The 12,080-nt window shown below is 33.7% G+C and overlaps 1 protein-coding gene across 2 annotated transcripts; it reads right to left on the bottom strand.

Annotated features, from left to right (window-relative positions):
- Positions 1 to 4,009: 4,009 nt before the first annotated feature.
- LOC147408399 (E3 ubiquitin-protein ligase At4g11680-like) lies at positions 4,010 to 10,117 on the bottom strand. Of its 2 annotated transcripts, none has more exons than XM_086437389.1 (5): positions 9,330 to 10,117; positions 8,755 to 8,877; positions 8,528 to 8,660; positions 4,606 to 4,770; positions 4,010 to 4,398 (listed from the first exon to the last, which is right to left on the bottom strand). In XM_086437389.1, exons 1-5 carry the CDS (start codon positions 9,890 to 9,892, stop codon positions 4,225 to 4,227), a joined length of 1,158 nt encoding a protein of 385 aa, XP_086293515.1. In that variant the 5' UTR covers positions 9,893 to 10,117; the 3' UTR covers positions 4,010 to 4,224. The 2 variants fall into 2 exon arrangements, with proteins under 2 accessions (XP_086293515.1, XP_086293516.1); XM_086437390.1 differs by having other exon boundaries at positions 8,755 to 8,874; positions 9,330 to 10,113.
- Positions 10,118 to 12,080: the final 1,963 nt, after the last annotated feature.

Genomic DNA, 12,080 nt, shown 5'->3' with positions numbered 1-12,080 from the left:
CACTTCGACGTATGAGAAAATGATCAAGTTTTAGATCCAATGTCACAGAAATGCCCTGTGCAAGCTATTGAAATTACTTAACCAAATGACTAAATTATCCTTTTATTAAGTGTTTCTCACAACCGAACTGCTGATTTTTTGAACTCGGTTCATTCTTGTGTTTAATGAAAATGGATTTTACGAAATTTGAAAGAGATTCAAACTTGAATTGGTGATGGTTTCGGTGGTTTTTGGGATCAATATTGTCTTACTTTCTTTTTGGGAGAGTGTCAATTTTTTATTTTTTTATTTTTTTTCTTTTATGGTCACACATACCAACCATTTTATAAGGATGTGTTCAACAATTAAATATAGTCAATTTTAAGTAAAGGGACGTATCGGATTTGAAGGTGTGACTTGGGAGTAAATCCAATCAATCTTCCTTATCATCTCGGTTAACCTTGATGGTTGCAGAGTGCCAATTTAAAAGAAAGGGTGAATTATATTTTGACCCTTTGTAATTTGGCATTTCCATTTTAACCCTGTTACATTTTGATAATTGCATTTGCCTCCTTTATAATTATTTATAAGGTTCACTTACCTCTCTTTCATCCAATTGTCGTCAATTTAATAGTTAAATTCATTTTATAAAGATCATTTTACCTTTTTAAAATGTCTTTTTTTAATAATAAAATGTATCAGTGAAAAAATGTGTTCAATGAATGCCTAGGGGGGGCATTTTAATTATTATTTAAAATTTATTTTTTAATAAAAATAACATAAAATAAGAAGGTAAAATAGTATAATAACATCTAAATTTTAACCACACCAGTGAAAAGGGAGGTAAGTGCAATTATCAAAATAATAGGAGGTCAAAATGAAATTCTATCAAATTATAGGGGGTCAAATTGTAATTAATCCTTTAAGAAATTATGAATCCGATTAGTCTCTTTACACCCACTTACTCATTGCACCTTCTTAAAATTTTGCAAGTCTCAACATACTCATTTTTTTCTTAATTACTTAGTGATGGTTTAAGTGGTTTTTGGGATCAATATTGTCTATTCTTTGTTTTTTTTGTGGGGTGTCCATTTTGAGGATTTATGAATATGTTTAGTCTCTTTACACCCATTTACTCATTGCACCTCCCTTGACCAGCCTCAACATACCTACCTTTTTTTAATTACTCTTGGTACCCACCACCCTAACCAAATCTTCTTCAATTAATTCTCTCTCTCTCTCTCTTTCTCTCTCTCTCTCTCATTATTCTTCTTCTTCTTATATACATTTTGAGCGTTTCAATATAGATTTTGCGGTAAAAGAAGTAACACCTTTAGAACTTGCAAATTAAGTCAAAAATTGACCATGGAAAGCTCAACTCTTAGTTAAGGGGAAAATCAAGTGAAATGAAGTTTCATTTGATAGTTCAGTATTGAAGGACTTTATTGAATCACAATAAAAAATTTCAAGAACTTCCTATCAAACAAACAAGTTGACATTTTTAAAGTTGGTGCGGAGAATTTTTTGTTAGGGTCAATTTGGTCATCTTACTCTTTTTTTTAAATCGGTTCTACTTGGATCCGGCAAATGGTGGGTGCAAGTAAAATAGTAAAATGCCCTTGATCATGATTTAAATTTGATAAATATTTTTTATTACTGCTTATACTTCTATGAATTGTAACATTTCCAACCTTCTAAAATTATAATTTTGTAGGGCTTGAAAATGGTTGTGAGTGGCATATTAAGAACCCTGGTTTCAATTCTCGATTTGACATCTCGTCTCTCTCGTGAAAGAAACCATGTTATATTCGATGAGTTATCTTGTCATAAACGATATAAACCATTCAACTCGATTTAGAATTATTAATTAAATTATATTTATAAATAAATAATTATAATTTTTTATAAAATAACTAGATTATAAGATCAGTGGTTGTAAAATCATTTTGTATAATAAGTATTAAAACAATAATGATTTTCTGACTAGAAACTCTTCACTCGATCAATACTTGACTAATATGCAAGGACACGAAACCATAGATTCGTTCTCTCGGAATACACAACTGCACATACTTTATAGGAATGTGCAATTGTGTATCCCGAAGAAAAAGATCTATGGTTTTGTGTCTTTGTGACGTCAAGTCGAGTATTGACCAAGTAAAGACTTTCTAGTCAGAAAATCACAACTCATATATAAAAAAATTGTTATTTTAATCAAAGGTACTAAATTTCGATTGTTACTTTATAAATATCATCATAATCATATTTTTCTGTCTCATGAGATAGCGTGAAGCGTGAGACACGGTGTATGTTTGTCTTGTTGGTGAAGGATAGTGAGTCATCTCGAACGAGATTTGAAACCATGATAAAAACTTATAGACTATTAAGAAAGAAGCCCCTTCGCAAGGGTCCTTGAAGTAATTTTCCCCAAGAAACACAAGAGTGAGGACCTCATAATAAGTAAACATGTGTATTACCGTTGCTCGAAGCTTTCAAGAGAAGTACCAAATTGCCACATGTATGAATGACATGTCACACCAAGTCGGACGGGGCCATGGACCCAATAGGCCTGTTGGAGTCCAAAGTTGTGGGCTATTTAATCCCATTCTTTTATACAAAAGGTTAGTTGACATTTTTGTTTCTAATTTTACCATTTGTGTGAGTCATTGCTTAAGAGATACGTTGTTTGTTAAGTTGTTTAACGTGGTCATCAACGTGTCCCATGTTGAGAGTGAGTCTTTAGTAGAGTTTGACTATCATGTTTAAGAGTTGTTGAGTAGGAAAACTCTATTTAATTTGCATTCCTCTTCTGTTTAGACAACAGATACGAACAAAAATCTATTCTGATTAGTCTCCTATTCTACTGTGTTTCCATTTGATTTTAAATTTGTTTATCCTTCTCTTCTATCGGTTTCCTTTCATTAAATTAGCATTCTTCGATTTTACAGTATACATTCAAGGTACATCTGAGAGTTCTTGAAGATATATTTCTCTGTATTGGTGAAAGAGATCAAACTCGTTACATCATAGGAGGAAAATCATGGAGACCTAATAGCACCTTAGAGGCGATAATTCCTTTAGGACAAGGTGCATTGCTCGTGCCTTGGGCCAAAGCTACTAATTGTCGCATGGACTATTTTTCTTCTTATTTGCAGGATATTTTTATTTTTATTCTTATTTTGGTAAATGAAGATTACAAACTAATAGGATCTTTCCTATTATATTGGTTAATTAATTGTTATTTAATTGTTACTATTATAAAGAGAGAAGGCGGAGTACAGGTGGTTCGACACCAAAATATGTGTTACCTTTTAACTCTTATAAGGGTACAACTCCTCAAGTTCACCAATTAATCATATAGATGATGCAATTCTTCACACTGATAATTGACCTATGGTGATCACTTGAAAAGGCATAATTCTCCAATACAATCATTGTTCACGAGATCAATTATATTTGATTATACAATACACAAACTTTATTGTGTCCTGATATTGAATTTTCTAGTGACACATTGCACAGTTCAAGTAAATAACGTCTTAAGAGTACAATGATGTTCACCATGCCTAAAGCTATTAACAGATCAATATTATTTTAAGAAACACTTTCCTTTCACAGAGTAAGATTTCACTTCTAACTAAGGGTCCTCGGACACAAATGGATTACCAAATTAGCAGTCCAATACTACTGCCCTCTAGATTTCATGGAGAAACTTGGATTAAAACAAAAAATAATAATTTTTTTGGGCTTTGATCCATGGATTTGAAAATGGACTAATACTGATCTCTCAAATTTAAAATAACCTTTTTTAAAGTCATTTTTTCCTTTTGAAAGTAATGAGAATTTTCTCCTATACATCCATGTGGCATCAGATCATGTTATTGGATGCCACAAGGTCAGACTACCCTTAGTAAGGCTAGACTCGCTCTATTATTTTTATTTTCCTAAGTTTTATCTGAGTTGAAAATACCCACCAACAGTACCACTATTGCTGCTACTAATAACATAGTTCCCATAAGTGAACACAAGATTTACCAATGCACCGATAGAAATGATGACCAATCAAACACAATAGTGAAACCTTACATATAGACAGTTTAAATGGCAACAAACATGCCTAAACACACAACATACATAGGCTTTAAAAGATGTTTTCTACCACCGCCCAATAGGTATACGCAAGCAAGCGGAAAAGCACAAGCACAAAGTTGGAATCAGAAGCACTAGCATTGAAAACTTTGCCTTCTACACTTCCTCTCTACAATGGTTGCCACCCTTAATGATGTTGTACTTACATAGGGGGCATGTAGCATTGATGTGCAACCACTTGTCAATGCATGCACAATGAAAATGGTGGCCGCAAGGAAGCTCACGCAGCTCAGCTCCATCATCATAGGCAGTAAGGCAGATGCAGCACTCCTATATATATAGACGCATTCATGTCAGATGGTCCGAAAGCAACCGTCATGTATGGCAAGCTTTTTTTTTGTCCCAAGGTATTTTTTGAGGGGTAATATTATAGATAATGAAAAAATACATACCAATAAACGTTTGTAAGGTGAACTGAATAAATTGAAATTATAATAGAAGTTCAAGCACACAAAAAATTGAATTTATGAGACTCACAGAATCCTCTAGTGAAAGAACATGATCAATAGGTGGGTCACTGTTGCATTCAGTCATTATTCCACCGAAAGGTCCTTGTATCTCACCATTAAGTTTCTCAAATTCAGCAATCTTCCGGAATTTGTATTTTGGTAATTGGTCGATGTCTTCCTTGGAAGCTCCTTCCTACCAGAAGTTATGCAACAATGAACAAGACATATAGGGATAAGGATCTTTGTGCAGATGAAACATTGAATACATGTCAGTTCTAGCATTAGCCGGACATAATGTTGGTAAGATGTACCAGACACTATAAATATAAGACGCACAATGCTCATATGCTCATACAATAGTGAATTTTCAATTAATAGAGAAGGCTAAGATGTTATTGATGAAACAATGGAACCCAAATAGAGTTATTGATGCTCAGTTCAATCAATTCCCATATGAGGGTTTTCTGTTTGAGGACAAGTGGCAGGAGCATCTTGACCTTTAAGGGGGATCTTGCCTACAAAGTGGATAAAGTCTATGAGGGGAGCATCATAGTAATTGAATTAAAATTTTGATAATAAAGGTTTGGATTTTATTTTTTATTTTCTAATGGATAATGGACTCCTTCCCAGGATCCACACTGTTGGGTGTTCTTGGAAATCTTAGTTTTCTAGGGCTAGCGTGACCGCAATCCCTTTATTGGTGCCATGCAAATCACATGAGGTGCTTGTGCTTCTTCGAAGGTTCTTGAATACCATCAAACGTTACAGTGGATATTTGAAGACGTTAAGGTTGGGAAAGTCGACGAAGCCCACATAAGTTGCCTAAAAGGTTGATCAAGTTAATTTGTCTGGTTGAAGTAGAAAAACTTCCCTAATCGAAGCAGCAGACAACCAGACGTTGGACAAATGTTGGAATCATTTTTCAAAAAAATGATGGAAGATCGACAATATTACATAAGAAATCCCACCTTGAGGTGCTCAAGGTCAAGCACAAGGTTCTAGCCTTCTAGATGAGCCTTGATTGGACTAAAGATACCTACGCCTCACTCCATCAAGGCTAAAAACTCAAGGTGTAAGGCGCAAATTATGCTTAGACCTCTACTCTATATTTCTGCTATCCAGAAAAGAAAAGAAAAAAAAAAACCTAAAAAACAATAACAATAACAAAAAACAAACCTAATGCATAGAATTAAATCATCTCCAACCTTTCATTTATACAATAGAAATCTGATGCGCATGATTTGGTAGGATCAGCTGGAACTGTTTCCAAGTGACTAGATCTCTAGATTGGTGAAGAAATAAAAAATTATAGCATAGACACAACAAACTCTTCTAAATACTTCTACCAAACCTCACTAAAACTATAAAATTGAGAACTTAAGACACCTAGTACCCAAGATTCTAATTCAACTCGCCTACAAACATGCAACTATTGGGGTAAAGAGTATCCAAAATCCTCTTACCTTAGACCTGTCACCTCAATATTATCCAGTCCTGTGCCCCAACTCCTTAAACGAACCACATGTCAAAATCCAGCTCCCTAATGGAGAAGTTCTTGAGGTTGCAACAAGATTCCCTCACCAAACAATGCCTTTGCACAAGGACAAACACGAATCATAATGGAAAGGGATCACATTGGAATCTAGAAACCAAGAAACCTACCTTAAATGGATTTAAATATGAATGTAATTCTAGAGATCAATGTGTGATTCACATAAACGGTCAATCATGATTAAATATTAAGAACTTTGTCGTAGGATAAAAAAAAAAAGGTATGTGAGTTTAGTTGATTCAGAGCATATGCCTAATATTCTTAGTTATTTTGCTTAATTGAGTATCAAAGTGAAATCAACACAAACCTCCTTGTGGTGAGGAGTTCGAAGCAACAATGGCATATAAGACCTTACCTTGGGTTTAGACTACAACCTTGGCTGTCCATAATAAACTAAAAACCCCTCAAAACCTAAACCCAAAAGTCAAAAGTCAAAGGAGGAATCAAAACCACAACAATGGTTTTAGTATAAGCATGCTATCATGTTCTTTATGTCCATCACTTATATAGGCACAAGAAGCAGGCAGTTAGCTTAAGTGGTTATCATCTCTGGTGACTTTGAACCTCGTATCATGAAGGTGAGCTGTACTGATGTTCCTTCCTTCTTGTACAATATCACGATTCCTATTTCTGAGTTGAAGTGAACGTTGTGGTCCCATGTTGGAGTACAGAATGGGTCCTCGACAATCTGATAAGGGAAAGACATTGTGGCGGTCTAATCGAAAAAGACTCAATTATCAAGAGTCTAACACTACAGTATGAAAAAACCTCCCATTTTCATATTACTTAAGATGTATTCCTTCAATTTAAATTCATACTAGATGTGTCCCCTTCTCTTGGTTGCCAATCTTATGATCATGGTGTACTCACTGTCTATAGAATTAAGGGCTTCAGAATAAAAATCAAGATACAGTGTACATAGTGCAATTTCAGTGAGGACACACATAGAAAGAAAGTTCCACAAAAAATTGAGCTAGGAAATACCTCAAAGCAAATTTTATTATCCATAAGGATGAATGATTAAGAGGAATGTTGTCCAAAGATTTAAAGCTGTATGGTTACAATGAGGATGCATTTTTGGACATAAACATATCAACACATCCCAATCAAATTGAAAACACACACGCACACAATGCAATAAAATCGGCTATGGTTTATGGAATTGAATGTTGTGCAATCAAGAAGTAACACAATCACAAATTAAGCATAGGATAAAAATGAGGATGTTGAGCTGGAAGAGTGGGAAAGATAAATCTAGAAATGGACACATTCATGAATATATAAGAGTAACCCTAAGAGCAACTCCAATGGCAATGCTATATTTGCATTTTTCACTTCCATTTTTTGAAACAATAAAGTAAAAAAAAAAAATGTCATATTTGACACATGCCTCTCCAGTGCTTCATCTCAAAAAAATGCCATTAGTATACTTTGGATGATAATTTAGTAAAATAAATAATCCAAAATAATAATTTTTTTACGCTTTGGATGGCAATTTGGTAAAAAGAAGAATTCAAAATACACTTTTTCCAAAACAAGACACTTTATCAAATTTTGAGATATTCTAAAAATAACATCAAATATAACATTGCTTTTAGCATATTTCATTTTTGAGAGTTCATATGGCACTTACAATAGAAAGCGTTTCTAGGAGAGAATTCCAAAATTTTGGAATTGCCACCAAAATTTTTAAGGCACCATTGGAAATACACTAAATTCAATACACAAAGAGCAACTCCAACAGCATCTCAAAATGGAGTGGCAATTCCAAAATTTGTCAATAGCTCTCAAAAACCTTTTCAAACGCATGAGCCAAATGCCCTCTAAAAAATGGAATATGCAAAAACCAATGCTATATTTGAGATAAGTTTTAGAATACCTTAAAATTTGCAAAAGCGTCTTTTGGGTTAGAAAAAGTGTCTTTTGGATTATTAGTTTTTTACCAAATTGTGATCCAAATCATAAAAATGTATCTTTTGGATTATTTCTGTTTAAAAAATTGACATCCAAAACTTATCATTGGCATTTTTTGAACTGAAGCATCGTAGAAATATGTGCCAAATATTTTTAAAAAAATCACTTTATTGTTTCAGAAAATGAAATTGAGAGAGACAAATATAGCATTTCCATTGGAGTTGTTGTAAGAGACAGTTGATTGTGATGGTTCATAGTGCAGAACAGAGATCAACAACAAACCTAATTAGAAGGAACACATAAATTGAAGGTCCTAAAATAGTGGCAGGAGGATATAGTTCAAATTGATTAGTGGAACAAGACTAAATAAGACTTGTAAGCTGACTCCAGGGGATAGGCTTTGGAGATGATGGATGGCATGAAGAACATATATACACAACATAAACAACTGAACAAGAAAATACTGATGATCAAGAGAACATACCTGATCTGCTACAGCATATAAGATTGCAATAATGCATGGAAGACAACAGCAAACAGCAATACCAATTACACAAGCCAGGGCCACACAAAAGACAACAAAGAAAACATCAAATGCAAGAAAAACCATACAAAGCCTGCAGAACAAAATAAAAGTAAGATCAGTAGCAAATCTCTAAGTGCTTCATGTTCAAACCACGTTTGAAAAAACAAACCAGCAGTTACACAAACCAGTAAAGCTGAGGTGCATCAGTAGTCAAGGATTGTCCACCAGAAGATACCCAATAGAATCCAATGATCCACCATATGAATGAAAACATTGTATTTGCAGATTCCAAATGTTTTGCAACGCTGCTGTCAAAAATTTAAATATTCTCAACAAGTTATGTCAAGTAATACCAATTTTTTATATACAAAAAATCTATGCACATAAACAGATAACAAAAATTGTAGATTTTAAATAATAAAAAAAGGGTCAGTCAGAAGCTTTGCCCCAAATGGCAAGTAGTAACAAAGTTCGGATTCCATAACTATTCCATGGGTTCAATTCGGATAAATTTAAGAAATTATAGCAAAAAAAAAAAAAAAAAATGGGGAATACAGAAATAATGTTTGTGGGTTTCTTGTCAAAATCCATCACATTCAACCTCCCTAAAAATCCTTATCTTGTAATCTTCTCACAAAATAATAACTTTTTTTAGGGGGAAGGGTAAAAATGTTACCACATTCCACAATTAATCAATAAACAACCCTTAGTCCCTTATTTGGAGAAATTTTCCGACAATTTTACGAATTGGAAACAATACCTAGTTCTATCTCCCTGATCCTGATGAAACTGAAGAGATGTGTACCCAACATAATCTCGACCATTATCCTGCAAATTCGAACTCAAATTCCCCGAACCGAAATTCTGTATCGGGTGTCTTCGCCTATACTCGAACCAAACGCACACCATGTGAAGAACACATTGAAAAGCGTATCCAACGATCCAAAGCCTCAACGGAATCAAAGGCGATTCGTTTCTGCTCAAAATCAGAACCCCAATCGCAACAATCACAAACCCTAAATTCCAAACGATGTCAAGAACAACAACAGGTTTCGAATAAGCCCAATCGCTCTGTCGTTCCTCCAATTGCTCTGCCGCTCTTTCTCTCACTAGCATTGATGGCTCTCTCATCATCCGACGACTGCTAGCTCTTCGAAGAAATCGAGCAGCTCCACGTAAGCTAGGTCTTCCACCGAATCTATGGCTTCGATCATCATCTCTAGATCCTGAAGAACTCAACAACAACGGATTCGAATCTAAAAGATTTTCGTTGGATGATGAATTCGAAGTTCTACTGGTCGAATCCATCCTTGAACACTCCATCCAAAATAAGAGAATCGCACCAGAATTAAACCCTAACCCTAATTCAAACAAACACTATATAAATTTGTGGAAAAGTATTGAGATTGTATCAAAACCTAACCCTAATTTTCTGCATTTTGTTCTGGTTCAAGAGATGGCCATACTGGAAGAACGTTAGCTGTGAGTCTGTGACGCATGTAATTAATACCCGATAAGAGAGAAAAAAACAAGTCAGTGTAAAGGTCGGGACCACAAGTTGATAGGTCGGTGTTGAACCACTTCTGATAATCTCTGATTGGTGATTTATACCTATGGAGATATTTTCATAATAGATCAAGGCCATTGGCAACATAATACTGAGTTCCAATTTCCTAACCCATAATTATTAACCCCACACCTAAAGAATGCTATGGGCACACTGAATATGATTCCGAAACCCACTACCATACTTGAGATTTAAAATGTCGTTTCGGATGAATGTTTCTTTTAAGGAAAAAACATCAATAACATTCACCGATATAAAATAAAACATTCCAATAAATTTCTAAAATATTTCAAATTATTAATAAAAATCAATATTTAATGATATATAATGCACACACCAAAAAAAAAAAAAAAGGTGAATCTCTATTTCCCTTGACTATGACGAAATTACGAGTTTGGTACACTGTTCATTTTAAATCTCAAAACTTGCATTTGTCATTTTTGTAAAGGTAAATGTTCAAATAATTACAAAAGTTTTCAAAATGTTGTTAATGAAGACAAAGTTATCACATAACATTTATCAAATTGTCATCATTACGAAGTAATTGTGTCAACACATGTAATATTTTCAATATTTTTAAAAACTTCGATAATTATTTGGGAATTTACCCTTTTTATAACCTACGAGAGTTCATCACTTCTAATATCTAATAAGTCATAGATATACAAGCAAATTCATTGATTATAAAGGTGATGAATTTACTCGAAATGCATGTTTTGGGAATTAAAATTAACATGTACCGAAATCGGAATTTGGACATAAGTTGCATGCGTTTTGAGAAAAACTTATATGGAATAAAATTTCAGAAGAGGTGATTTATGGTGAGATCATCCTCACCAAAATCAGCCCATTCCAAAACTTCTAACCCCATCAAAAGTAGTTTACAATAAAGGTATTATTTAAACCATAATCCAAACAATTTCTCTCCTGAAGCTCATGAAACCCTCTTAAACGATGTCCTAAAAATTCTTAAAGAAAATTAGAGTAAACTCATCTGAACCTAGGTCCTTATCTCCACTAAAAAAAAAAATAAAAACACAACCGATCTCACCTCCTTTCAAATCGATTCCTCTAACAAATCCATATCTTCTCATGATAAGGTATTACAGTCTAAATTATCAGGACGAGGTCTACGAGTTTCCTTTTTCTTGTAGAGATTAGTATAAAAATTCACAACACTTTCCCTAATCTCCTCCCCTCCTTCTACCGAGATTCCATTGATTGTAAACTTTGAGATTTGATTGCTTCTTCCATGAAAATTGACAACTTTGTATAGCTATCCCTTCTTTCAACCGCTTAATCATTGAGTATTTGAGTATTTCAAAAAGATTTATCCAATGTCAAATTCAAAAAGTAAAATATATTGTTCTGATGACAATTTAGATTAAATCTTCAAAATTATACATATAAATCTTTGGAGTTATAAGAACATTGTTCCTTGTTTGTCATTTGTCGTCGCTACACATCACAACAAACATTGACAAACTCGTGCAAGGTAAAAGACATGAGAAAGGTATTTTGAGTACCAAGGAGAGAGGCACTCTTGGGTAATTTAATAACCCCTCTTACGAAATAGGCGAAATTAGTGTCCCCAAGCAAAATGCAAGATGAGGTCTACCCACTAAACTTTGTTGAGCCGACGAAACGGTTAACAAAAACTTAATAGATATAATAAAAAGTCAAAAATACCCTTATATGTTGAAATTATGAAAATATCCTTCAACTAAAACAACCCACCTGTCTTTGATCTAATTGTTTAAAACACAATAATTGTGAGAATCCTCATCATTCTCAACCTAATTTTTTATCAACTTAAACCTAAATATTATAATTTTGAAACTAAATCTCATCTTTACAACTCGTTCATATCATTTTTAACCCAATTTCATATTTTTCATGACCTATTTATCGATCGCCTTCAAGTATGAATTTTATTTTATTTTA

Source organism: Akebia trifoliata, chromosome 3, assembly GCF_017979445.1.
Source record: "Akebia trifoliata isolate Shusen 1 chromosome 3, ASM1797944v1, whole genome shotgun sequence".
NCBI lineage: Eukaryota > Viridiplantae > Streptophyta > Magnoliopsida > Ranunculales > Lardizabalaceae > Akebia > Akebia trifoliata.
This window is presented reverse-complemented; position numbering and strand designations above follow the sequence as displayed.

Bases quoted from the DNA above. Each gene is read 5' to 3' on its own strand.
- LOC147408399 (XM_086437389.1), bottom strand. From the start codon at position 9,892: ATGGAGTGTTCAAGGATGGATTCGACCAGTAGAACTTCGAATTCATCA. The intron at 4,771-8,527 runs GTATGTTCTCTT...AACTTCTGGTAG, and splicing joins TATATGCTGTAGCAGATCAG to GAAGGAGCTTCCAAGGAAGA. The intron at 4,399-4,605 runs GTGAGTCTCATA...CTATATATATAG, and splicing joins TTCTTTCACTAGAGGATTCT to GAGTGCTGCATCTGCCTTAC.